At 57.5% G+C, this 26,678-nt stretch overlaps 3 protein-coding genes across 6 annotated transcripts in view; 2 read left to right on the top strand and 1 right to left on the bottom strand.

Moving 5' to 3' along the window:
- The first annotated feature begins 4,202 nt into the window (after nt 1-4,202).
- On the top strand, nt 4,203-13,010 carry LOC108507073 (ectonucleoside triphosphate diphosphohydrolase 8-like). 3 transcript variants are annotated; one of them, XM_017834709.1, is made up of 10 exons: nt 4,203-4,252; nt 4,839-4,975; nt 5,878-5,995; nt 6,465-6,615; nt 7,513-7,672; nt 8,474-8,707; nt 9,886-10,158; nt 10,764-10,874; nt 11,661-11,798; nt 12,034-13,010. In XM_017834709.1, the coding sequence occupies exons 2-10, from the start codon at nt 4,853-4,855 to the stop codon at nt 12,214-12,216; spliced, it is 1,491 nt and encodes a 496-aa protein (XP_017690198.1). In that variant the 5' UTR covers nt 4,203-4,252; nt 4,839-4,852; the 3' UTR covers nt 12,217-13,010. The 3 variants fall into 3 exon arrangements, with proteins under 3 accessions (XP_017690198.1, XP_017690199.1, XP_017690197.1); XM_017834710.1 differs by having other exon boundaries at nt 4,217-4,392; XM_017834708.1 differs by having other exon boundaries at nt 4,217-4,452.
- Nucleotides 13,011-13,134: 124 nt separating this feature from the next.
- Nucleotides 13,135-21,671, bottom strand: ENTPD8 (ectonucleoside triphosphate diphosphohydrolase 8). Of its 2 annotated transcripts, none has more exons than XM_017834706.1 (10): nt 21,389-21,520; nt 20,469-20,601; nt 19,732-19,849; nt 18,588-18,738; nt 17,949-18,108; nt 17,213-17,443; nt 16,200-16,460; nt 15,763-15,873; nt 15,345-15,482; nt 13,135-14,995 (listed from the first exon to the last, which is right to left on the bottom strand). In XM_017834706.1, exons 2-10 carry the CDS (start codon nt 20,592-20,594, stop codon nt 14,786-14,788), a joined length of 1,506 nt encoding a protein of 501 aa, XP_017690195.1. In that variant the 5' UTR covers nt 20,595-20,601; nt 21,389-21,520; the 3' UTR covers nt 13,135-14,785. The 2 variants fall into 2 exon arrangements, with proteins under 2 accessions (XP_017690195.1, XP_017690196.1); XM_017834707.1 differs by having other exon boundaries at nt 14,865-14,995; nt 15,763-15,827; nt 21,389-21,671.
- Nucleotides 20,065-26,678, top strand: part of LOC108507041 (ectonucleoside triphosphate diphosphohydrolase 8-like) — a 12,185-nt gene continuing 5,571 nt past the window's right edge. Inside the window, exons 1-4 of the mRNA XM_017834639.1 lie at nt 20,065-20,194; nt 20,483-20,599; nt 25,676-25,807; nt 26,242-26,486. Coding sequence (XP_017690128.1) covers nt 20,597-20,599; nt 25,676-25,807; nt 26,242-26,486 — 380 coding nt within the window. The 5' untranslated portion in view covers nt 20,065-20,194; nt 20,483-20,596. The remainder of the gene's footprint in view (nt 20,195-20,482; nt 20,600-25,675; nt 25,808-26,241; nt 26,487-26,678) is intronic.

Raw genomic sequence — 26,678 nt, 5'->3', positions numbered from 1 at the left:
GAGGAGGGGGAGAAAAGGCTGAAGGAAGGGAGACTCCCTGGAGCAGCTTCCCAGAAGCTTTACTGAGACTTTGAGGAGAAAGGTGTTAGAGAGGGGCACAGCCTGGTGACATGAGATACAGGGAGTGGGGTGATATGGGACATCTACTATCCACACCCAGCACCGTGGCAGGGCAGCTGCCTCCACCATGGCCCAAGCTGCCCTTCTCCAGACCAGTTTGGAAGTTCAAAGCAGACCTCTCATATCCAGAGGTTTCATGGCCTCCTGCAAATACTCTCCAGTGTTTGCTAAGGGACAGACACCTCCATCACATCGTCCTTTCACCTTCTGCCTTGTTTTCTTGGGGCCCCATTGATTGTGCTGGAGGCAATCAATCATCTCCAGAGCTGCTGCTCACCTCAGTCTCCCTCCCATGCTGTCCCCAAGCATTCACTGTGACATTAGTGGAAAGGCAAATCATGCCCTGAGGGTGCTTCATCCTGTTTTCCCTGTGCTCGGGAAGAAAAACCCTTCAGGATGTCCAGAGCCAGAGGAGAGCCCTCACCTGGGGCTCTTGTGAGCCAGGTCCCAAACACCCTAACCTTGATGCTCTCACCCCCAGGCAACACAGCTGGTGAGGGAGTAAGAGCCTCAACCTCCTGGAGCATCTGTGTATCCCAGCAGACATGGAGCCCATCATGGCAGTGCTGGGCAGCACATCCCCCCAGCAGGGAGCTGGGGCCCTGCCCAGGCACCCTGCCCTGCCACTGTCCAAATACTGTCATTGATATCATTAATTCTGGGGCTCTCACAAGGAGGCAGGTGCTGTGCTAAGTCCCATCTGAGCACTGTGGGGGATGGGCCTACTCCCAGACCCAGCCCTGCTGTGTTGTAGCTGCGCACAGGGAAGGGGAATGGACTGGGGTGCCCATGGGTGGCACAGGGGCTGGCTCCAGGCACAGGTCCCTGACCCAGAGCACCCCCAGCTGGGAGGTGGCACCAGGACAGTCACAGTCAGGACAGTCAGGCCATGTTTAATCAGGATGCACACTGGAAAAGGCAGCTGGAAGGAGGGAAGGTTTGGTGTGCTATTTGCCAGCCAGGAACAGCAGGTGAGGGCATCCAAAAGGGATGACCCCAACTCCACCAGTTTTCCTGGAATCAGACTGGATGGTAGGGCTGGAGCTGGTCCCTGCTGAGACAAGTCACAGCAAGACCAAGGGTCTGTCTGGAAGGGGGATGTGGGGCAGAAGCAACTGGTGCAGCTCACTTGCAGACATGGGACGTTCATTGAGCCACTGCCTGCACCTCCCACCCCCAGGAATGGGGTGACCTCATGGTGCAGAAATTGAGTGGTGGGGAAATGAGAGACTCCCTTTTGACCTGAGTCAGGGTGGTTTCCTTTCAGAAGGCACCAGGAAGATGTCAGTGATGGGGGTGATCTCATTTCACAAACACCAGTCATCCCAGTGACTGGCAGTGATGGCTGGGCTCGAGCCCCACTGAGTCCTTGCACCAGCCTGGCAACTCCCTTCTGAGTCTCAGAGTCACTTCAAAGGCCACAGACAAACAAATACATGTCAAAAGCAGATCAAACAGGGGTGTGTGTGTACTCTAGCCACCCTTCTCCACAGCAGATTTGTCTATCTGAAGTCAGAATGAGATATTTGGTCCCTTTTTCAATGATGAGCAAATATCACATTTCACTCTCAGCAGAGCACAGCCCTGAAGGCAAACAGGGCTGGGGCTGATGGGCCCCAAGGACCCAAGGGGAGCCACGTGAGAACAGGTGCCCCTGGGGGCCAGGCACCCAGGCCCTTCCAGGTCCTGCAGTGCTCAGACACCACATCACCCTGAAAGTCGGTGTTTCAGCAGAGAAACCCCTTTGGGTGGGATTACCTGAAGAAAATTGAGGGCTGGGTGTATCACAGAGCCAGGGTGTCCTCACCCTGCCAGAGGCCAGCCACGGCAGCATTATCTGGCAGAGGTGCAGGGCTGCACGTGGGGCCGGCATGGGCAAGAGGGGGAACAGCCCCCCAACAAAACCTCTGAGTCTGTTTCTTTACTATAAGAAAGATCAGGAAAAGTCAAGTGAAGAGTTGTTCATCCCATGTTTGGATTTGGAGCTGGAGGGTTTGGTCCGCTCTGGGTGCACTGGCAATGTCACACAAGGACTGGGGCTTTTGGTGCCTCTCTGTCCTGGGTGGAGATGAGACCCCCATGCTCAGAACAGCCCTGTGCAGTCAACGGGGCTTTTCCAGAGCAGGGAAGGTAGTGGACACTCATCACCCCCTTCCACTGAATCCATGTGAATCCAAAGGTTGTTGTTGTTTGGAGATAGGAATGCAGGAGTGGTAGCACCTTCTGGGCTCCAGACATCCATGCCACCAGTCCAGGAGCCACCCTAAAGGAGATTGCCATGGGGATGTTGAAACAAAGTGCCATGAGCTTGTAAACACTGTATTGACACACCATCACATCACAAAATGAAAGAGTATATGTTGATTTTGTTCTTTCAGGTAAGAGTCAACTATGCTTTTCCAAAACTAGGGTGAGACTTATGGGAAATGTACTGTGGACATATCCCTATGTCTCAAAGTGGGGATTTCTTGAAATGAAGTACAATGAGAAGGTTAAAAATTCACTAAAGTACAGGACAGGACAAACAAAAGAACTTATGAAAGACGAGGGAATAACCAAACCTGCAGGAACTGAGAGCCATGACCTGAGAAGCACAGAACAGGAGCTACAAATCAAATGACAAAGTCAAAGACCAACTTTGTATGACCTTTGTGCTCATTAGCATTGTAAAATCCCCGCCCACAGGCTGTGATCACCCCTTACTCACGTAAGCCCCTTCCCCGTAGAGCATGAGTAGTAAAATAAGTGTGCAAGGTATCCTTAAATGGAAAGGAGAGAATGCAAAGCCAATGGCTGCAGCTTTAGGTCATGACCTAGAGGGAAATGGTGGTTTCTATTGACCTGAGTGTATAAAACTGGGCACCTGGCATGCTGAAGGTGTGCCAGCTTTGTGGAGTCACCACCCAGCACCCATCTTTGCGTAGGTATGAAATAAAACTAATTCTATGTGTGGATCAGCTTCTTGCACACAGGGTGAAAGAGCCCAGATTTGGGGCAAAAGGAAGAGGGACTGACCTAGAGGTCTGGGACTGGCCAACAGCAGGGTCCAGCGCAGCCCCCAGCTCGGTGAGGGACGGGGAGCACCCCGGGACTGCTGCACCCCAATGGCACAGCGTGGCACTGTCAGAGCACATGGCCAGCCCTCTGAAAGCACCGGGAAGGTGCCTGGGAAGGTCAGGTACAGTTGGGAAGGTCAGACACAGTGAGGGTTCCCCAGCACAGCATTTCGCCCCAGGCATTGCCCTGTGTGACTCAGCTCAGCCCAGGCAGCTGGAACTGGGTCTTTCCAGGAGATTGCCCTTGTGACAGCCCTGCCAGCCTCTTATCAGGGGCTCAATCAGCAGGAAGCAGCTTGGCTGTGTGGCTCAGAGAGCAGATCTGTGCTCCCCAGCCCTTCTGCTCCCAGGACGGGATCTGGGCTGGGGTGGCATTCCCTGCCTGAGGGATTCCCCGCCTGTGGGATTCCCTCCCCACAGGATTCCCTGCCCATGGGACATCCTGCCTGTGAGATACCCTGCCCATGGGACACCCTGCCCAAGGGACACCCTGCCTGCCCTGCTGAGCCTCCAACCTGCCCAGAGCAATGGGAGGCTCCTGGCAGAGCTGGGGACGTCCCCACTCCCTCAGCTCCCCTTGGGGCCTGTAGGGACCCCCAGCCCAGAAGCAGTACAAGGCTGGGTCACACACAGGGAAGGGGTGACCACAGTCCCAGCTGGGCTATGAAAGTGTCATTTGGGCCTCTCCTGTGTCCCCTGGCAAAGCCCAGCCAGCATTGCTGAGACCACTCTCATAGGGCCATCCTCCCCCTCTGATGTGATCTCATTCTAATAAAACTTATTATCAAGGCACCTACCACTCTATGTGAGATTTCAGGGCATTGGATACTGGAAAAATCACTGCCACCTCTTACAGACCTCACAGAGATTCATAATGGGAAGGTTAAGGCTGGTGAAAGCAGAGAGAACAGAAACGGGGGCGGGTTGTGACAGCACAGAGAGGCAGAGGGACAAGGGTTAAAAGGAGAGATGTGTCCTTCATATGATTCCATTCAAATGAGGAGGAGGGACTAACAGGCTGAAGATAAGGAAGATGCCGGGCCATGAATACAACCCTAAGACAAACGGGAGAACAGATATTAGAGAGTTTTGCCTAAGGCTGATGATCTCTGGGAGAAAATAAAGGAGGAAAGATTTTCCAGCAGTATCCACTTCCAAAGGATATTAAAGGCAAGTCCAAGTGGGTTTGCTGCCCTCGAAGGAGCACCGAGCCACGGTAAGGACTCTGAGCCAGCCCTGAGACACACATCTGGGTGTGGGGCCGGGACTGCCACAGGTGAGCTGACCTTACTGACAGCTTGTAAAATGCAACCAGCCACTCTCCCCTCCCCTCCCACTGAGGGTTTTTGCAGTTTCCCCATGCTCTCCTCTGTTCCTTGCAGTGTTTCTCTTGTTCCTCCCAGACCTGATCCTTCCCAGTAGGAGGGAGCTGAGCAGGAGTGGGTGCTGGATGTGGAAGATTGGCTGTCCCAGGCTGCTGGGCAACCAATCCCTCTCTCCTTTGCTCCTCCTATTTTACCCTAATATTGCTTTTCCCAGGAAAAGATCTGACTATCCACCAGGATTTCTGAGTGGCACAGCTTGAGACAATGTCACCTTTTGGGGTGTATCTCTCTGACAGCATGTTCCCAGCTGTCCTTTCTCCTGTGTTTGGGTTCACAGGAGCCTTCACCTGAATGATGGCTAACAAGAAGCCCTTCACCAGTGCCATCATTGGGACACTGGTGGCACTCTCCATCATCGCCCTTGTTCTCAGCCTGGTGAAGGTTGAAGATGTGACACTGCCACCCATGGTCAAGGTGAGCCCAAAAGAAGGTCCCTGAGCACCACTGGAGAGACCTGTCACCTTGGGCAGGTGCTCAGAGACAACAGCTCATCTCCAGGGGAAGGAGGGCCGCTAGGAACTGCCTTACAGTAGCAGGGGGATGTTTTGTTCCCACCTCAGAGTGCAGGCAGAAGAAACACAGCCTGGCCACCTCAAGGTCAAAGGGAGAAGCCTCCTCTGGAACGAGCCACCAGAGGCTGTGTTTGGAGATTACCTTCGGGCAGATAGGTAGGGCAGAGCCCTGACCTGCTTTCTCTGCTCTCCCAGGGCAGGGTGATAGAGATCCACAGGCCCTTTGTTCCTGCCAGCTCCCACCAGCCTGTCCCGACCTGCTCACACCATGGCACAAGGATTGTGCCTCCCCTCTGTCATCCCCTGCAGCTTGGCATCCCACCCCAGCTGCTGGAAGAGGGATGGCAGGGTTTTAGGGTGAGGTGGAGGGCTTTATGGGGGACAGGCAGGGGCCTCCTGGACTGAGCTGGTATGGCCCTGCCAGTCCCTGCCCAGGCTGGGTGCAGCTGTGGGGTTGCAGAGAGCACTGGAGTTGGTGAACTGCTGGCCCCAAGGTGGGGCCAGTGTAGACACAAAAGGTATGTGACCATGAAGGAAAATGAAAAAGCATGAGGAAACAATGAAGAAATGTTTGTGTGAGCTGGCATTGCTGCACAGACCTCAGGAGAGGGAATGACAAAGTCCTTCAGCTGCCGTGAGAAATGCCTGGGCTGAGGTCACCACTCTGCTCTGCCACAGCTGTGCCTCAGAGAGATGGGTTTTGGGGCATATTCTGACCCCACCACCCTGGCAGGGCCATGGTGGGGTCAGGGGCAGGCTGCTGCTGCTCCTCCACTACCATGATGTCTTGATTTTCCCCTGCAGTATGGGATGGTGTTTGATGCGGGCTCGTCCCACACCTCTCTGTTTGTCTACGAGTGGGATTCAGACAAGGAGAACGACACTGGTGTGGTCAGCCAGACCTTGTCCTGTGATGTCCAGGGTCAGTATCCCCCTGCCCTGGGCTCTGTGCTGCCCTGTGTGTTCGAGTGGTGGGTGGGATGACCTGGTCCTCCCTCTAAGGCAGCTCTGTCCATCGGGCTGGCACTGCAGGCACGGTGTGGAGCCCTGGCTGCAGGCAGGGTGTCCCTGACCCCTGGGCCTGGTGCCTGCACATTGGGTGGGACTGAAAAACCTGGGTGGTGAATGACTTTTCATTCCTCTACCTTGGAATGCCCCCACTTGCTGTCCTGGCTGAGAAAGGTGTCACCCATAGAGCTGGGGACACTGAAAGCATGGGAGATGTTGGGAATACATAGGAGAGGAAATAAATGTGGGTCAATCAGGTCTCCAGGGGACCCTGGAAAAGCATCTCTGTTGCTAAGAGGCGACAGACCTCACTGCCTTGAGCCCTCCCTCATCCCCTTCCCGAGCTGTTCCGACCAGCCTGTCCCAGCCTGACTCTCTTCCAGGGCCCGGCATATCAAGCTATGCCTACGATCCCCCTAGAGCTGGTGATTCCCTAAGGGAATGCCTGGATAAAGCCCTGAAGGTTGTTCCTGCTGCGAAACAGAGGGATGTCCCAGCTTATCTTGGAGCAACAGCTGGCATGAGGCTACTGAGGTACTGCTGTGGGGCACGGGGGTGACAGCAGTGACAGAGCTGCGAACAGCCACTGCCAGGACACAGTGCCCTGTGTGGGGCCAGGATCCCAGATCCCACTCTGCCATGAGCAAGGGATGGGTGAATGGGGATAAGGGGAGAAGGCAGCCCTGTGGGGACGGGGGTGTGACTGAGCTGTCATGAGCCATTGCCTCTGGGACAGAGAGACTGCTCAGAGGGGTCCACATCCTGGGATGGTGCTGCATGCCCAGTTCCAAGCAAGAAACGCTTCTCAGAGCTCTGTTTGCTCTTCATGATTCCTTGAGCACAAGGGAATTGAGATACCACCAGGGGATGTGCCACCTGCCCAGGTGGATGGGTGCTGGTGGGGGAGCAGGGGGCAGAGGCAATGAGGTGACGCAGGACCTGCTGTTACCTTTCACCAGCCTGTATTAGCTCTCTTCAAATATCAACCTTCATTTCATGGCTCTTGATTTTATGGCTGCAGATATCCCATGTTATTCCTGTGCCTTGGCAGTCATACCCTGTCCCTGGGAAGGAGCTGGGCCATAGCCTGAGGGTTACTCACTTCAGAGAGCGAGCCCTGAGATATCTTCCCCACTCAGAGGTCTGAAACCAGGCTGGAACCTTCCTGAAACACCCCCTGGAGCTCAGCAACCAGCCCTGCCTTGGGTGCAGTCAGTGGGTGACATTCAAATCTGGGTCTGGCAGCACAAGACCCACATCCCTCTGTCCCCCAGCACTGTGATGATACTTAGGCAGGGAAGGGTGTCCTGGGAAACCTCTGTGTCGCTGGGATCAAGTTGCACTGGAGGGATGAGTATGTGGAACTTTGAGATTTCCTCTGTAGTACTGGTTTTAGCTGGGTATGTGTCTTGACCTTTAAGTCTTTTCTAGGGAACAGAACAGTTCAGTAGCAGATCAAGTCCTGGCCGAAGTCACTAAAACCATGCAAGAGTACCCTGTGGATTTCAAAGGGGCCCGAATCCTTACGGGAGAGGAGGAGGGGGCTTATGGCTGGATCACCATCAACTACCTGCTGGACTCCTTCACTAAGGTGGGAGAAGGGTCGAACACCCACTCCTCTGCTAGTAAAGCTTTTCTGATTTTCCTGAAGCTTGCTTAGTGCAGGAGATGTCAGGGTTAGAGGCTTTGGGGGATATCCCAGGGGAAGGAGGCACTTATCCTCTGGTTGCCCACAGTGAATGGGGGAGAACTCAGGAATGGGAGTGTCTGTTAAGAGCTCAGGGCAATCCCACACCGTGTGGACAGAGGGTCTCTCGAGGACAGTGAGGTTGGCTGCACAGCCCAGTGGGGACCATTTGCTCCTGCTGGGCTTTGTCTCACTGCCCTGGGAAGCTCCATCTCCCTGTGGCAGTGAAAGACACCAGCTTTGGTTCAGTGTGCCAGTCTGAAGGCAGCTTGGACCAAAACTCTGTCCTGCCACCCTCTATCCCAGCCCTGCCACAGCACAGTGCAGTGCTGACACTGTTGGGCTCCTGTGCAAGCTGTCGGAGACAGAACATCCTTCCCCTTGCACCAGCCCTCTGCAGCCTGGTCCTTGGGAAGGGCAGGGCCCCAGGTGCCCACCAGCACTTTGGTCTGGGGACTGGTGACTCAGAGCCAGGGGAGCCCACAGAATGTGGGCACATCCTGACCATCAAACAGTTCCATCTCTCTGGTAAAGGACCAGGCTGGCTGGGCAGGGAGCTGGTGGGGCCTCACGTACAGGAATAACCAAATGCCCATTGAATTTAGCAACAGAATCCTGTTGAGTTCAATGGGATGAGAATTCTGCTGAGAGCAAGTAAGCCCAGCCATGTACTACTCCTCTTCCTTTCCTGTCTCTCCTTGGCAGTTCTCTCCCAAAGCGCACATGTGGCTCCGTCCAGAGGTGGCCAACATTTTTGGGGCACTGGATCTTGGAGGAGCATCCACTCAAATCAGCTTTATGCCCGAAGGTTCAGTGCTAAACCAGAATGAAGCTTCCAAGTTCACCCTGTATGGGTACAACTACAACATCTACACCCACAGCTACCTCTGCTACGGGCAGAACGAGATGCTGAAGCGGCTGGCAAAGGAATTAATTGCGGTGAGAAGGAACTGAGGGGTAATTGGCCTCTGGTCTCATGATGCCAACCACAGACTTGTTAATGCATAAAATAAGACCTGGCAAGGCTCTTTCAGAGAGGTATCAGCAAGGACTGAGAGCAAGTACATGCTCCTTGGAGCATGGCAGGGCAAATGTGGAGAGGAGCACGGGAATCATAGAATCACATCCCCGGAATGGACCTTAAAGACCATTTTGTTCCAACCCCCCTGCCATTGGCAGGGACACTTTCCACTAGCCCAGGTTATTCCAAGTCCCATCCAACCTGGCCTTGAACACTTCCAGGGATGAGGGAAGTCAAAAGGGCACTTCGGGAGAGATCTTCTGGCTGTACACAGGGTGCACAAAAATGTGGGACCAGGCTCTTCTCAGAGGTGCAAAGTTCCAGGACAAGAGGCAACAGGCACAAGTTGGAACATCTGAGTTTCAAACCAGATAGAAGAGAAAAGTTTGCCCCAATAAGAATGTTCAGATATCAGAATAGAACCCAGAAGTGTGTGGAGTTGCCATCCTTGGAGATACTCAGATACTCTACTCAGAACTTGATGGGACAAGGCTCTGAGTGACCTGCTCTAGTTGGTCATGCTTTAAGGAGGGGACTGGCACAGGGACCCTATAGGTCCCCCTGAAACTCAGCTACTACTCTGTGACTGCAAGAACATGAGAAAAGTGAACTGAAGACCTTTATTGGACCATTTTTTCAAAGGTCAGAGGTGAAACATGTCTTCTTCATGGAGCTGCACTTTGCCAGGAGAGCAGCCTTGGTGATCCAGAGGGGTTTGCTCCTGCTGTACAGCCAGGAAGGTCCCAGGTGCTGCCTCTGGCTGGGACTGGAGCTAGAGCCAGAGCTAGAGCTGGGTGTAGAGGGCTTTGCATGCCCCAAAAATGATCGTGCTGGCCAGGGGAGACACACTCTGGGACTCTGAAACAGGTCTCCCTCAGTGGAAGACAGAATGAGACAAAGCAGAGTAAGAATTAGTGCTGGGACAAAGACAGCCAAACAAGACCAGGATTGGACAGCAGGAGGATCTTTCCTGCTGAGGAGGTGGGAGATGCTGGTGCCCGTGGCCCTGGGGGGATTCTGGGTGAGTCCTGGCCCCGGCCTGGCCTCCTCCAGGAGGGTCTGGAGGAGGCTGCAGCCTGTGTTTTGCTGTCCCCAGGCATCGGCCCCCAGCACACGGGTCTATCACCCCTGCTACCCAAAGGGCTACACTGAAACGGTCCGTCTGTCTGCCTTCCGCGCCAGCCCCTGCACCGACCGGAGCGACGCCCGCCTGCCTGTCGGTGACAGCACGGTGACCCTGGAGGGCAGGGGCAATGCCAGCGGGTGCCTGGCAGCCGTCAGGGAGCTGTTCAACTTCTCGGCGTGCGGCCAGAGCCGGGACTGCACCTTCGACGGCGTCTACCAGCCCCCACTCCGAGGGCAGTTCATTGTAAGGCAGATCCGCCCTCCCGCCCCAGGGCAGGGCATGTCCCTGAGCGCTGTGGTGTCCCCGCCTGCCCCAGGGCACTGTCACCTCCCTGCAGTGAACCGGGGCAAGGAGCTCTCAAGTTAACACTGTCCCTGGACACGCCAAAGATTGCCACTGCCTGGTTTTTCAGCCAAATCTCCAAGAGGGACCGTGTTAATAATCACAGAGCCTCAAAACGGTTTGGGTTGGAAGGGATCATCTCATTCCATGCCCCAACCCATTGTATCAGGTTGCTCAGGACCCCATCCAACCTGGCCTTAAACACTTCCAAGGATGTGTTAATTCAATAGGTGTTTGTCAAAACCCAAGTTTTTGGTAAAAACCCAGTTTAGCCAGCAGCCTTCAGGCAAGGCTCTGCCTTTGCTGGCTGTCACTTTGCTGTCACCAGCAGGCACTGACCTCCCAGCCCATCCTCTGCTGGGACAGGGACAGCACTGCTCTGGGACTACCCTGGGTGGGGCAAATCCTCTGAAGGACCAACCCGACCTCCTGATCCAGGGGAGATGGGGGCAGCTGCTGGGGGTTCCCCACTGTAGCTCACCAGCATTTCTGCCTCTTCCTTTCAGGCCTTCTCTGCCTTTTACTACAACTTCAAGTTCCTCAACCTGACGGAGGGGCAGCCGCTGGCCACAGCCAGGGGGGCCATTGAGCAGCTCTGCACAAGGAGCTGGGAAGATGTAAGCTCCCCATGACGGAGGCTGTGGGGGAATTTCACAAGCAAAGGGGTTCTGGGGTGGGGGCAGAAGAGCAGGGACCTGTCCAGGGAAAGGCTCCCCAGTTCGGAGCTGTGCCCAACACAGCTGAGCCATCCCTGCGCTGTGTGGAACCGGGACTGTCCTGCATCCACTCGAGGATGTTCATGCACCAGGGCAGGCAAGGGCAGCACAGGAGCTGGGAATGGAGGTGGGAATGGGGATGGAGGTGGATCTGTGGCACGGGAGGATGGTGAGGGCAGAGACGGCTGCTGGCACCACTCTGGAGACAAGTCAAACCATAGAATTGTATAATCCCAGACTGGTTTGGTTGGAAGGACCTTCAATCTCATCTTGTTCCATCCCTCTGACATGAGCAGGGACACCTTCCACTAGCCCAGGTTGCTCCAAGCCCCATCCAACCAGGCCTTGAACACTTCCAGGGATGGGGCAGCCACAACATCTCTGGGCAAAAAATGGGGATGGATAAGACCCAGAGATGTGGCACCACCATGGGGCAGAGAGATGGGAGAATCTGGGGCAGGAGGAGCTCCAATATGTCTCTCTGTTTCCATGTGGAACGTAAATCCTCCTCAAAGGAGTTGCCCTGTGTAGAGAGGTCCAAAATCACTGCCTGGTCCAGAAGTCTTTTTCTGGATGCTGGTGACTGTGGAGCCACTGCCGCTCATGCAGCACTTGTCAGGGCATTGTCCCTGCACAGAAATTGCCTGTGGACAACTTCCCTTCATCCCCAAATGTTCCCCGTCCCAGCTATCTTCCAGCTACCCTAAAGAGGATCCCAAGCGACTGCCTAAATACTGTGCCAATGCCAACTACATCCTCACACTCCTCCTCGACGCCTACAAGTTCAATGAGACCAGCTGGAAAAACATCATCTTCCAGATGAAGGTGGGCAGCACTCTCAGCCTGTGAGGGGGAGCAGAGGTGGCACTGGGGGAGATCCAGCCCCTGTGGTGATTCAGGGGGAGCCATGGTCCAGAGAACCCTGCCTGTCTCTATCCTGGCGTGGCACTGGTGTGGGGGCAGCTACTGCACCCCGCTTGGGCTGAGCAGAAATAGTGGCCCTGTAATATCAGTGGCTTTCCTGCAGGGCTAACACTCTGTTCCCTCTCTCCCTGGGCAGGCAGGGAGTGCTGATGTTGGCTGGACACTGGGGTACATGCTGAACCTCACCAACATGATCCCGGCAGAGGCTCCAACCAGGGTGAAGGGGCACATGCCTTCTCTGTGGGCTGCAGCCATCACCTTCATCATCCTCAGCCTTGTCTTGGGGCTCACTGCCCTGCTGCTGCTCCTGTGGGTGTAGAAGCCCGGCTGTGCTTTGGAGCCCAGGAGGTATAAATTGTGCTGGGGCCCCTGTGCTCCTACCTACAGGACTGGCACCAAAGAACTGGGGTCTGGCCTCCCATGGGACTGGCCCCCAACATGCAGACAGGCACTATGTGAGGTTTCCAGAGGAGCTCTGCTCCCGTGGACACCTGATGGGATCAGCCTACAGAAGCCTCAGCCATGCCTGTCTGCCTTCTCACATTGCTGCCTGTTACAGATACAGCTCCATCCCCCTGGAATGTGGGCCCATGAGAGCCAGCCTGGCTCTGGAAGAGCTCCCCAGTGTCAGACTGTTGGTGTTCGGCTGCAGGCACCTGGTGTTGGGGCGCTCCGAGCCATTCTGGGTATGACCTCGGTCCCTGCCAGGAGTGCCAGGCATGGCACTTGTCTCCAGGTGTGCAGGCATGCAGGGCTCTGCAGGACCCCATCTGCTCAGGGTCTGTCGCTTGGGCTTATGTGGAGATGGTCTTGGAGAGAAAAGGAAAACTGAGCATCCAAAGTCAGAAGCGTGGTCTGTGCCCCTCCAGAGGGTCCATCTCATCTCGTTGTCATGTCATGTCATGTCATCATATCTCACCATCTCATCTCATCATCTTCCTTTGTGTGGGATAAAGGGATTGATGTTCCTGAGTGCCTTAGTGGAGGCAACACTGTCCCACCAGCAGAAGGCCTGGGCTCTGTGAGTGTCAGGCTGAGACTCCAGCAGGCTGTGGGTCCTGACCTGCACATGGCTCAGCTGGGCCCTGCCCATGGCTGTGTCCTAGTTAGAACAGCTGGGACCAGCTCATCACTGTGTGGGTGTTACACAAACTGTGTATTCTACACCCTCCATGCCATTTCCCAGGAACTGTTAACAACAGACCATTTGCAGCAGCTGCCCAGAGCACACCTGACCCCTCAGGCTGTAGTTATGGGTGATGTTAACTCCCCTCCAGGGAGTCATTAGCACCTCCACAGCCAGCCTGAGGGGTCATGTCTGCTAATGGGCCACCAAGGATTCCAAAAATATCTCACCCATTGTGGAACTCCCCACCCTGGGGGAGGTACTGGGCATTCCTGCCTGAACCTGAGGGTATATAATCTTGGGGTCTTGGGACTTCTGGTACCATTTGTTGGATCCAAAGGAGGACCAGAACCTTGACCGGACTGCGAGCACCACTTTCAAGCAGACTGAGATCACCCCTCTCGACCAGACTGTGACCACCACTCTCACCAACAGGTTTTTCCCTCTCCTTTTACTTTGGACTCAGGGGGGCCCAATGAACACCATTCTGTTCATACCCCAGGGTGTTGGGTTATACATCTGGGTTTTGTGGGTTAAACCAATTGTTCATCTGTATAATTGTATTTATTGTATTATTTTTATTAATTTGTTATTCTGATTTATAATCTCTTTTGGGTTGGGTTCATTTCTCCTGCTGATTTACCTTTAAACCAGCATTCTGTGCCCCTGCCTTTGGTTCTGCTTGTTTTTATCTGCCCCGTGGATGACTCATTGTTGTTTGCATTCCCATAGCGAGGCGCTGACCTTTGGTGTCCCTGTGGAGCGTCAGACACCTCACAGCTCTTGTGACCCACATAAAGATCATAAAAGGCAGCACATGGGAAAATGTCTGTTCCTTTGCTCCCAAACTGTTATGATTTTATTGCTTCTGTCTTCCAGGTAAAGGCAGGTGACGATGCCAGGAACTCAGGGGAGAGGCAACACTGCTCTAGTCTGTGGGAGACAACCCTGGAGACACTGAGGTGTCTGCTGGACCTCGGAGAGGACCAGCAGGGCACAAGGACAGGCCATTTTCTTCTGAGAGGAGGGTGTGTCACCTCACTCATCACTGGCTGTCAGTGGGACTCCCCAGAAGTGTAAGGGGGGCCCTGGTAGCTGCCCCTGACATGTCCCAGCAGCCTTCCCAAATCACCGTGTGCTGGAAAGGGAGGATGAGTGTGGCTGTATGCCAGGCACAGGGCACAGGGTGCAGCTGGACAGGGGAGGAACCTGGCACAGGAGAGCAGAGGGCTGTGCCATCCCCCACCTCACAGGGCTTCCCAGTCCTGGGCAGAGTCCAGGCCGGTGTCCCCCCCAGAGCCACAGCCCCTCGGGCTGGCACTGGCCACAGGCAGACCCTCGCCCTGGGATGGGGCAGGACACGTCTGCCCCACACAGGGTATCTCCTGCGGGCTGTAACCAGCCCTGTGATGGCCCCACTGCTGCCAGACCCTCCTTCTCTCCTCCCTGACCCCCAATCTCGAGCCACCCCACATCACTGTGGTCCCCATGCCACAGTGCTGAGCCCCTGCTCCGCATGGCCGTACCCTCCCTCTTGGAGCATCTCCAACCAGCAGGGCGGGGAAAGGAAAACCAGAGAGCACACAGCTACGGGGAGGATGTCTTACAGCATGTGCCAGTTCCAGCTTTCCAGGACAGGGCTCGGGGCCCCCCACAACATATCCATGGCCCCAGGGCACACAGGGGTGATTCCCTGGGCAGCAGCTCCTTGCACAGGTGTGGCAGTGGAACTTGGTGGCCTCAGCAGCCTCTGGAGCCAGCGCTAGAGACGCTCATAGCCAGAGGAATTCCTCTGGAGGCACATGACTGTGAGCAGGCAGAAGGTGAGGATGAGCATGATGGCCAGTAAAACTGTGACTGCTATCCAGCTCTTTCTCTGGAGCACTATGACTCCTGGAGGAGGCTCCGAGGGAATCATGTTGGTGAGATTGAGCATGTAGCCCAGAGTCCAGCCCACGTCTACGTCAGCAACCTGTGCAGACAGAGGAGGAAGAGGCATGTGAAAGGCTGCAAAGTACCAGGCAAGCTGGAGATGTAGAGAAGACCTCTGCTGCTGTACCCCCAGGTCCTGCTCCACAGCCACCGTATCTGTGCCCACCTTTGGGCTGCAGAGGCCCCATTAGTGAGATAAACTTGGGGAGAGCATAAGGGGCCAGGCCAGATGTACCAGCAGGTGCCTGATGTAGCTCTGGGTATGGGCAGTGGGGCTGTGCTGACCTGGCATCCCTTGTCCCCAGTCAGGGCAGGGGCAGCAGCAGGTAGGCATGAGCCATTTCATGGCCCAAAGTGTGGAAGCTGGGGGCTGCCAGGCACTCTCCTACCTGTCGGATGAAGTGGATGTTAAGCCATGTTTTCTGGTTGAATTTGTAGCCTTGCAGGAGAAGGGTGAGGATGTAGGAGTTGACTGCGCAGGCGTCACGAAGGTGGGTCCTGCTTGTTGTGGGGAACAACTTCTGCACCTGCAGAGGTGGGAGAACAGGGGTGGGCTGCCAGCAGGGAGCAGTGCTCGGTGTGCCCACGCTGGGGAACAGCCCCTCAGTGCAGCTGGGAGCAAAGACTGGGAGAGCAAGGAGGACCTGGGAGGCTACAGGCTGCTCTCCCATCTCTCTCCAGGTTCAGAGACCTTTGTGCTCCTCCCAGCTGTCCCCAGCAGAGGATGGACTGTGGATGAGCTTTCAGGCTGCCCAGCACCCAGAAGAAATGTGGGCAGGGGGTGGCACTTCCTGGGCATGATCTCACCTTGCCCCAGGTCCTGGCGCAGAACTGCCTGATGGTGGCATTGACCGAGGCCAGGGACTGCCCTCCTGTCAGGTTCAGCAAGAGAAAGGCGCGATAAAACCCGGAAAAGGCCTGTAGGTGTTTGAGACCAAAGGTGACAGGCTGGTGAAGCACCTGAGCCACTGACACTCCTCGGCCCCCTCCAGAGGGGTCCCTATAAGGCAGCTGAGTGGCTCGGAGGGAGCTGGGAATGTTCCCCACAACAACAGGGATTACAGCTGGGACCACAGAGCTTTGGAGCTCCCTGGCACATGGGTGAGCACCCTGCGTGTCTCCATGTGTCAGGGACATCCCAGCTCCCAGGACTGGCACTATCCAGACTTTCCTACAGAGGTTATCCTGGGGTTGTGGCCCAAAACCCAACTCCCCCTCCAAACACAGGGACGGAGGCTCCTTACAAAGAACTGTCCCCGCACGGGGGGCTGGTACACCCCGTTGAACCCGCACGGCCTCTGGGCCCCGCAGCTGAAGTTGAAGAGTTTCTGCACGGCCGTGCTGCACCTGGCTGGGTCCCCTGTGCCCGTCACCGTCAGCACCTGGGCAGGGCTGGCTGTGCTGGGGGCACGCACACACGGACTGTCGTAGAGCTCTGCCACGGTGACATTCTCCTGGTACCCCATGGGGTAGCAGGGGTGTGAGATCTGGGCAGTCACGCTGTCCTGAAGAGAGAGGGAGCCATCAGTGGGGCTTAGCGTGGGATGCCAGGGAGACCCCACCTGCAGCCCAGCCCAAAAAGCAGCACCTAGACCCCAGGAGGATCTGAGCATAAGCAGGATCCCTCCTGTGCACGACTAACCTGCCCACGGCTCTCCCTGTCCCCCCACCACTGAGCCGTGCCGGGGGGACGATGGCACTGCCACCCCCAGCAGTGGCACCTGCTCCCCAGGGCAGTGCTGGTGCTCTGCCCGCACGGAGAGCTTGGTGCTCTGGGCACTCGCTCCGTCCCCACTGCACCCTGCAGGCCCTGGCCCAGGGAGGACCAAGGATGGATCTCGACTCTGTGCTTCCCGAGCATCCCTGCCTCCCAGGGCACTGAGCGCTCAGGCCCAGGGCAGGCAGGAGGACACTGCACAGTGCTGGAGCAGCGTGGGGACTGTGTTGGGAATCCTCTCTCGGGCACAAATTGAGCAAGGGGGAGAGAATATGGACAGGGAAAACCTACAGATACAGCTGGGCTTGGGAAATGACAAAAAATGCTATTACACATCAAGATCTGGGGAGAAGGGAGCCCTGGCAGGGAACCACCCCATCTTCCACCCAAAGGAAGGAATTCTTTGGTTCCATAGATAAAATCTCAAGCTCTCCCAGTTCCCTAACACTTTATCCACAGGCATGCCCAACGTTCCTGGGAGACACCTTTCGTGGCAGTGGGGGATGGCTGAGCACATCCTGAGGCCCCAGGCTGTGGTACCTGGTGCAGAGCTGCCAGCAGCATCTTCAGGGCCTGTGTCTTCCCGTAGCACAGGTAGCTGTGGCTGTAGAGAGAGTAGTTGGTGCCATACAGGCGGAAGAAGACCGAGGTGTTCCTGTCCTCCACGGGCACTCCGGGCTGGAAGGTTATTTGTGTCGAGGCACCTCCAAGGTCCAGAGCTCCCAGAACCTCGGTGTCCTCTGGATGTTCCCATTTCTCTGCAAAGGAAAACTGGCCCACGAGACAGCACGTGTTAGTCTGAATGGGAGGGACTCCCAGTCCCTGGGAAAACCCTCATGGCTTTTGGGCTCAGAAGCCCCAGAGGGACCTTCCATGTCCTGTCTCCCTGTTTTACCCCTCCTGCCCACATCCTCCTCAACCCACAGAAACTTCCAGGGAGCTCTGAGGTCTGGCCCCTTGTTTCTGAGAACCAGAGACTTCGAGGAGGGAAAAAGGAACACTTTCATCTGGAACCTGGTACCGCTGCACCCTGTGGTACCAAAATCCACCCCTGTGTCAGCGGAGAGCACAGGGCTGGGCTGAGCTGGACACAAAGATTCTGTTCATCACGTCACTGGGCTTGGATCTGCAGCCCACGACCACAGGTGAGATTTATGGGGGGACCAGTGCCCTAAAACTACATCCTTCTCTCCTCTGGAACAAAGAACCCTGGCTGTCACTGGGACAGGGATATTTTCAGCGCTCAGCCCTCCCCTCCCTCTCCCCCAGCTCACACCTTGACGAGTGTCTCCAGCAGGTAGTTGACGGTGATCCAGCCGAAGGAGCCCTCCTCTGTGCCCGTCAGGATCCGAGCTCCACGGAAGTCCACAGGGTACTCCCCAATCACCTTGGCCACCTCGGCAAAGACCTGCTCGGCCTTGGTGCCGTTCTGCTCCCTGACAGGGAAGGGATGAACACGGCTGCGGCAGGAGGCCTCAGCTGGGAGCTGTGGGAGCTGGGCTAGCAGCGAGAGGCTGCCGTGCCCTGCCAGGGAGCGGGGCCGCCCAGAGGCAGGCACATCCCCCAGCACTGCCCTGTCTGTGCTGGCTCCTGTGAGCCCCAAATCCCTCACCCGGGCCATCGGGAATCTCCCTACCAACGCTGCCTGCGGGCTCTGCCGCAGCACTGGGAAGGCCAGTGCCCGTCTGGCAGAGGGGCTTCATCCCCCTCTGGGGCTGCAGTGGGCCGGGGGTATCCCCTGGGCACTGCCAGCGGCTGTCCTGGACACCCCGTGGCACCGCAGACAGGGATGCTCTGCCCACCCGCATGGCCTGCCCGGGCTGCACCCCCTGCCCCCAGCCCGGCCCTGCCCCGGCTGCGATGCAGATGCAGGAGCGCGGGGGAAGGGGCGGGGGCGGCCCCGGCCCGGCGGTACCTCAGCAGCCGCATGCCGGCCGTGGCCCCCAGGTAGGTGGGGGTCTCCCGCTGCTGCTCCGCCGGCACGATCTTCAAGGCCTGGTCCAGGCAGGGCCTCAGGCTGGCACCAGCCCCCGCGGGGTCGTCTGCGTAGCTGGAGATGCCGGGTCCTGCCAGAGGGCACCAGTGATGGAGAGAGCCCAGCGCACCCCGAGGGACAGCACAGCAGGGGATATGTCCACCCAGAAAGCTCCCAGGGGTTTTTGGCTGCATAGCCGGGCTAGTCCCACCCTTGCCAGGGGAGTCCCTGAAGTGGGTGCTCCGAGCTGGCCCGCCAGGAGGCAGGACCTGTGTTACAGCCCCACATCCCACGGGAGCCACTGCGAGCGAGCTCCAGCTCTGGATGCTGAGCACACGCTTAACCCCGGGTAGGCTGAACTGCTCGGACATGGCCAGCCAGTCCTGCGACAAACAGAGCCGTTCCCCATGTCCCTGAGGAAGGGGCAGGCTCTCCTGCCTCCTGCTGCAATGGCATGCTGGACTGACACGAACACAGAGATGCCCTCTGTGTGCCTGAATTCCTATTTTCAGAGGCTGGCACTGGATCTGAGCACTCGCCATGGTCCTGCCGTGGGCAATGACAGGCTCCGGGGCGCAAATATCACTATTTACCTTCCCGGGAGCTTTGCACACAACTATTGCCGTTAGCCCATGCACCCCTCTGTTACACTTTGCCCTCGGCCAGACCTTTGCAGTTAACCAGTAACTGCCACCACCACTGAGAGGGACAGGAGGTTGGGGTGAGCCCTGAACCCTCTCATCCCCAGCCCAGACACCTCTGCCCTGTCCTGGTGGCCTTTGCCAGCCCCAGCCCAGCTTCATCTACCATTTATCTGACCCCCACATCCCCCCTCTATCCTGGTCCTTTCCTCTGGAGACATTTGTCCGTGTGCCAAAGCCTGACAGCACCTTTGCAATAGGAATAAACACCCTTGTGGGTGTTTAAAAATGCCCAATAAATAAATATACCGTTTACCACACCTGATGTGAACCAGCTTTGGCATGTGGAACAGCCACCCTGGCAAGCACCGGAGCTGGGCAGCCACAGCGTCCCCCAGGTGAGCTGGGCAGGGAGAGGGACAGGCACATCCCAGCACACTCACCTTCCACGGTGCAAACATCCACCTGGGACACGATGCCGGTGCCGTTCTCCTTGTCCGCGGGCCACCGGTAGGTGTAGAGGGACGTGTGTGTGGAGCCGGCGTCAAACACCAGCCCGTACTGGGGGCACAGAGGGGACATGGGGTCACATCTCTGCCGGGGCTGCACCAAGTGTCATGGGGGTTTCTGAGAGCTGAATGTGAGCAGTGGAGGTTTGCACGTCCAACCTCCCTACAGCAGCCCTGCTCCACCTCTAACAGCCCCGGTTTCGCCATTCCAGCGAGTTACGGCTCAGGAAGGAAGGACACGCAGGTCAGCTGGGGGATTCGCAGGGCAGGGAGGCATCCGGGCATGTCCCAAAGGGCTCAGGCTGCTCCCAGGCCTTTGGGAAATCTCACAAAAACTGACATTTTTTAGCAAGCTGGCAGCAGAAAGTAGCAGGGGAGAGAGGTGTAAACCCAACAGGTGAACTGAACGTCTGAAAGCAGGGAAAAGAGTGCAGTCACGGGGAGAGGGCTGTGCTTCTCTTTCCCATCCTTAGCAAGGAGCCAGCACCACAGTTCGGGGGTGATTGATCAGCCCAGTGCCCACCTTGATGAGGTTAAGTCCTGAAAAGCTGGGCTAGTTACAGCTAGTTACACTTGCAAGTGGAGAGGAAGGCAGAGCTGATGGAAGAATGAGAGGTGGAAAGGGGCTGGTAGTCACTCCCAGCCTCCCCCAGGTCCCATTGGGCACCTACTTTGTTCCTCATAGGAAGGGCAGCATCCTTTGCCGGGGTCAGGACCAGGAGGAAGACGGCCACCCCCAGCACTCCCAGCAGGGCCGCCGAGCTCCAGCCCACCGCCCTGAGCAGGCGCGTCGGCATCGATGGTCTGTGGGGAAGGAGGGTCTTTGGGAGGGTCTTCGGGAGGATCTGGGGGGAGGGACGGCCTTTGGGAGGGTCTCTGGGGAAGGATGATCTTTAGGAGGCTCATTGGGGAGGGATGGTCTTTGGGAGGGTCTGTGGGAAGCGATGGATTTCGGGGGGTCGTTGGGGAGAGCTGGATCTAGGAGGGATCATTTGGGGGGATGGCCTTTGGGGGGACGGTTTGCGAGGAGGCGGAGTCTTTAGGAGGAGGGTCTACAGGGAGGGACTGTAGGCAGGGATGGCTTTGGGAGGAGGGTCTGCGGGGAGGGAGGGTCTTTAGGAGTAGGGTCTGTGGGGAGGGATGGTCTTTGGGAGGGTCTGCGGGGAGGGAGGGTCTTTAGGCGGAGGGTTTGCAGGGTGGAATGGTCTTTGGGAGGAGGGTCTGTGGGCCGGGATCGTCTCTGGGAGGGTCTGCGGGAGGGAGGATCTTTGGAAGGGTCTGTGGGAATGGATGGTCTATGGTCTTTGGTCTTTGGGAGAGTCTGCGGGAGGGATGGTCTTTGGGAGGGTGTGCGGAGAGGGAGGGACTTTGCCAGGGCAGTCCAAACCCGCTTGCCCCTGCCCCGAACCTCGAGCCCTTCCTGGGGTCCCGTTCTGCCAGCAGCTCGGGATCCCCCACCCCGAGTGACCTGAGTGACCCCCTGGGACACGAGGCGGACGGGTGGGGAGACCGTGAACTCGTCTGGCCCCGACCCGCCGGGCAGGGGCAGGGGCAAAGTTCCCTCCTGCCGTGGTCTCGGCCGCCCCTGTACCTGTTCCGGGAGCCCCCTCGGTCCGCGGGCGTGGGGGGCGATGGGGTCACAGCCCGTTGCCCGCCGGCTCCCGGGCCCTGCGGGGAAGCGAAAGTGGAGCTGAGCCGCTCTCGGATGTCCGGGTCCGGCCCCGGCTGGGGCGGGCTCTGGGCGCTGCCGCGGGCGGAGAGAGCAGCGAGTTCGGGGCTGCGGCTGCCTGAACCGGGCACCCGGCCTGCCTGCACCCTGCCTGTACTTCTGCCTGCACCGGGCACCCGGCCTGCCTGCACCCTGCCTGCACTTCTGCCTGCACCCTGCCTGGACCTCTGCCTGCACCCTGCCTGGATCTCTGCCTGCACCCTGCCTGGATCTCTGCCTGCACCCTGCCTGGATCTCTGCCTGCACCCTGCCTGGATCTCTACCTGCACCCTGCCTGGATCTCTGCCTGCACCCTGCCTAGACTTCTGCCTAGACCCTGCCTGTACCTCTGCATGCACCCTGCCTGGACCTCTTCCTGTTCCTTGCCTGCTCTGTGCTTACACCATGCTCCTGTACCTCTGCCTGGACCTCTGCCTGTACCCTGCCTGCCCTCTGCCTGCACTGCACCAAAGCCATGGGGACAGACAGGACCCTGGCCATGGGGGTGGCCTCCTGGCCGTGGGGACGGTTTGGCCCCTGCCTGTGGGGATGGATGCCACGTGGATGGCTCTGGGGACAGCTCTTCACTTGACAGGTCCCTACTATTTTTGTCCCGGGCTCCGCTGTCAGCCTGGCTCTGCCTGCAGCGGGGCAGTGGAAGTCCAGCAGAGCCAGGTGACAGCAGGGTGACAGGACAGGCTCTGCCCCTCGCAGTGTGTGCAGCAGGGCTGGGCAGGGATGTCTCTGGGGCTCCCGGAGCTCAGACTCTGCCCCGTCATGGGGCCAGGGGACAGACTCTCCGGGGCCAGGGGCTCCCTGGGGATCTGATCCCCCTCGGGCAGCACAGCCCCGCCCGGGCTGAGCGCTCCGGGCTGTCCCGTTCCTCCGGCAGCGAAGTGGTTAACCCCGGATGCGATTTCCACCCCGGCTCTCCAGCCCCAGCCCCGCTGCCTCCCGGACAAGCGCTCTCCTGGGCAGGTTGCTGGTCCGAGGCCAAGGGGAGGGCCACGCCGGCGGGGCAGCCTTTGTCCCAGGAGCGGGCTCCCGGCTCCAGGTGCGCGCGGACTCCGGGACGAGCGCGGCGGGGCCGGAGCGGCGGCCGGAGCCGGAGGGGTGAGCGGGGGCAGGCGCCGGGGGGAGCGGGGACCGAGGGCTGGTGCCCCGCGATGGAGCTGGGCTGGGAGCGGGCCCTGGGCAGCAGCGGGGCCGGTACGAGGGGAAACATGCTCCGTGGGCTGGAGGGACAGGAGGAGAGGGCTGGGGAGGCCACTCGTGGTGCCCAGGTGCGGGGGGCAGAGGGGCACGGAGAGGACACGGGCAGGGCACGGAGGGCACTGCCGAGCCCCAGCGCTGGTGGGAGGCGGGAGGCAGGGGACCGCTCTGCCTGGCAAAGATGCTCCCGGCATCCACATCCACCCTCTTAGAACCTTCAGAGCCCTCTTGCCTTTCAAATCTGAAACGTGCCCGGTGGAGAAGTCAGCTCCTCGTTTTCATGAGCAACGGGAGGTTTAGATCCAGCAGCGTCTCTGAGCCTTCCGTCCCAAATGCTGAGGCCCTGTTCCCTGTGCACGAGGGGCGCTGCAGACGAGGGATGTCCCACGGGTGTTTGTCAAGCCCTCTGTCGTACATAAACAAGTGCAGCCCTGGCCCAGGTGCTGGGCACAGCTGGGAGCTTTCCCCACGTGGAAGTAGACAGGCACTGCACAGCATCGTGCCTCGTCTGCAGCTCTGGAGGCGTCGCCACCACCTTCCCATCCCTGCTGCTCACTGAGCCCGAAGGGGTGGGAGCAGGTGTCAGAGCTGGCCAGCCCCAGGGTGCCACAGAAAGGCTGGGCAGATCAATCAGCTTCTCATACGCCTCTCGCTGGGCTCCCTCTCCATGCCCTGCTCTCATCCCTGGGAGAGCTGGCTCTGTGCTGCTTTTGGATGTTGCCTGCTGCCCAGTCAAAATGGGAATTAGTCCCTAGCAGAGCAGGGGGAGTCCGCTTGCCACCACTCCCATGTGCAAGAGGATGCAGTTTATCACCAATTCCATCGCACAGTGCCTGGGACAGAATTTTCCAGGATATGGGCTGGGCTGGGGACTTTTGCCATTGCTTTGTTTGTTACCTGGAGCAGATGAATCACATCCCAACAGCACAGTTATATCTGGGCACACTCTAGCAGGGCTGATAGGACTGGAGATGTGACAGATGGTTTAGTGGTGATCATGGTGGGGCTGAGTTAATGATTGGACTCTATGACTTCGAATCAATAACAACTTCGATGACTCAAAGAGTTCTTTTCCAACCTTAATGTTTCCCTGTTTCTATGATAGGGGTTCATCAACTGCTTCCATATAATCTCTTCTGGCCATTGCTATTGTAGAGGGAGGGGCTCCTGGCTGTAGGATAAGGTCCAAAAAGGGATTTCAGTAGTCCCATGTCCCATGAGGCTGCTGTTCATCGTTGTACATCTCGTGCCACACAGGAGATTGGTCACTCTTGTTCATCACTGGAGATACTGACTCCAAAACAGGAATCAGCATCTCCTTTGAGCTTACCTTTCTGCTGACCTGAGAAAAAGACAGGGATATTTATCAGAGGTTTTATACGCTCACAGGAGAATTGTGTAGCCAACTGACAGCTCCAGGTTCCACCCAAAGCACTGGTGTGATTGTGCCCAGGGCTCTCAGGACATCCACTGTTCATCCAGAGTGTGAAGAGAGGAAAGCCTGGCTCCCTGCAGGCATTCTGCCTGTGCAGCTCATGGCATGGGGCAGGGCAGGGCAGGAAGGAGAGCTGTGCATTTAGAAAAGCCCATCCGGACCAGCTGTGAGGTGCTGAGCATGTGGACGTGTCACTGTCCCTGTGCTGAGCCTGTCACGGAGAACCACTTTGGCTTTGCTTCTCTGCTGCAACTTCTTATGGGTGTCTTGGGGCTGGTTCTGCTGGAACTGAGCTCTGGCCAGACCAGTGGGAGGTGCAGGCCCTGCTCCTGTCCCCAGGGGCCATTGCTGTGGCCGTGCCAGCCTGGCTGCGGGGCCGTGTGCCCACATTGGCAGGAGCTGCCTGCCTCTGCCCTCATGCCTGCCCTTGGGGCTTCCCCAGCAGAGGCTTGGGGATCACCACAGCGCTGTCCCTGTGTGTCTTACTGCTGTAGCATCAGCAGGAGTGGAGAAAAGCTGGACCAGACAGGAGACGTGGCTGGAGATACTGTTCCCCTGCCTAGAGCAGAGAGGACCCTCTCAGGGACAGGCTGGGCCTGTTGGACAGTGGATGTGACCTGATGGCCCAAGTGTGTGGGTGTTGGAGATGTGCAGCTCTGACCACACTGGGAACCTGGCAGGGCATGGTTCTCCTTCCAGACTGGGACTCCAGCCAGACACAGCCATGCTTCCCACAGTGCTCCTGCTGGGAAGGAAGATGCTGACCTGCCACTCAGCTGGCAGTTTGAGCAGGACAGAGGGCTGGGGTCCAGGCACAGAGGGATCTGAGGGGCTACAAGTGAGAAGGAAGGGCTGAAAAAAACGTGCTGAAAATCCTCTGAGGAAGGAGTGCTCAGAAGCACAGAGAGTTTCAGCCCTGAGACTGCCAAGAGCCCTGTTGGAGCAAGTCCAGAGGAGACCACGGAGATGCTCTGAGGGCTGGAGCACCTCTGCTGTGGAGACAGGCTGAGAGAGCTGGGGGTGTTCAGCCTGGAGAAGAGAAGGCTCCAGGGAGAGCTTATTGTGGCTTTTCAGTGCTTAAAGGGTATTTATAAGAAAGACAGGGATAAACCTTTTAGAGAAGCCTCTAGTGATAGGACAAGGGGTGATGGTTTTAATCTAAAAGATTTATTTGCAATAAGGGTGGGGAGGCCCTGGCACAGGTTGCCCAGAGAAGCTGTGGCTCCCCCATCCCTGGAAGTGTCCAAGGCCAGGTTGGACGGGGCTTGGAGCAACCTGTTCTAGTGGAAGGTGTCCCTGCCCATGGCAGGGGGTTTGGACTAGATGGGTTTTAAAGGTTCCTTCTGACACATGTATTTTATGATTCCATGATAAGAGCAGCTGTGCACCACAGAATGGCTTCATTGTTGGGGAAGTGGAAAGGCCCATCTTGACAGGTCCCATATCCGTCCATGGGATTTGCATTTCAAAACTGTTTTTGCAAATGCCGAGGTGTGAGCTGGGGGCTGGGGCTGTCCTTGCAGGTTGGAGGAGGAATGGACACCAAAGCCAAGGCTGTTGCAGGTCTCCTGGCAGCCACTTGTGTCTGCAGCATCATCACCCTCATTCTGAGCGTTGTGAACGTGAAGGATGTGTTTCTTCCCCCCAGCACCAAGGTGGGTCCTTGGGAGGAGCCCAGCCACCCACTCTCCCTTGGGTGCTGGCTCCCATTGGGTATTAGACTTTGACCAGGTTTCAGGCAGACTGTGCTGTTTGTCACTGGTGTGGGGCAAAGCCCCACACAGGCTGGGAGGGTCTGGCTGAGTTTGATCACTGTGAGTGGCCCTACAGCACATAAAGCCTTTTCATCACAAAGCACTGCCTGCTCCAAGGGCTTGGGGTGGATCCTTGTCCCCAACACGGCTGGTGACTGCAATATCACCAGAATTTCTCTGTCCTGGTGACAGTCTTGGCTTGGCCACTCGAGGTCCCCCTGCTCACCAGCAGCTCTGCTGGCTCTCCTGGAGCTTCACTCTCTCTCAGCGGGTGATGCTGATGGTGATGCTGGTCTGCACCCCTTGACACCTCTGTGTCCTCTCTGTGCCCCCAGTACGGGCTGGTGTTTGACGCCGGCTCCACACACACGTCCCTCTACACCTACCGGTGGCCCGCGGACAAGGAGAACGGCACCGGCATCGTGTCCCAGGTGGATGTTTGCACCGTGGAAGGTGAGTGTGCTGGGATGTGCCTGTCCCTCTCCCTGCCCAGCTCACCTGGGGGACGCTGTGGCTGCCCAGCTCCGGTGCTTGCCAGGGTGGCTGTTCCACATGCCAAAGCTGGTTCACATCAGGTGTGGTAAACGGTATATTTATTTATTGGGCATTTTTAAACACCCACAAGGGTGTTTATTCCTATTGCAAAGGTGCTGTCAGGCTTTGGCACACGGACAAATGTCTCCAGAGGAAAGGACCAGGATAGAGGGGGGATGTGGGGGTCAGATAAATGGTAGATGAAGCTGGGCTGGGGCTGGCAAAGGCCACCAGGACA

The sequence above is a fragment of the Lepidothrix coronata genome, unplaced genomic scaffold, assembly GCF_001604755.1.
Source record: "Lepidothrix coronata isolate B3197 unplaced genomic scaffold, Lepidothrix_coronata-1.0 Scaffold237, whole genome shotgun sequence".
In the NCBI taxonomy this organism is placed as follows: Eukaryota; Metazoa; Chordata; class Aves; order Passeriformes; family Pipridae; genus Lepidothrix; species Lepidothrix coronata.
This window is presented reverse-complemented; position numbering and strand designations above follow the sequence as displayed.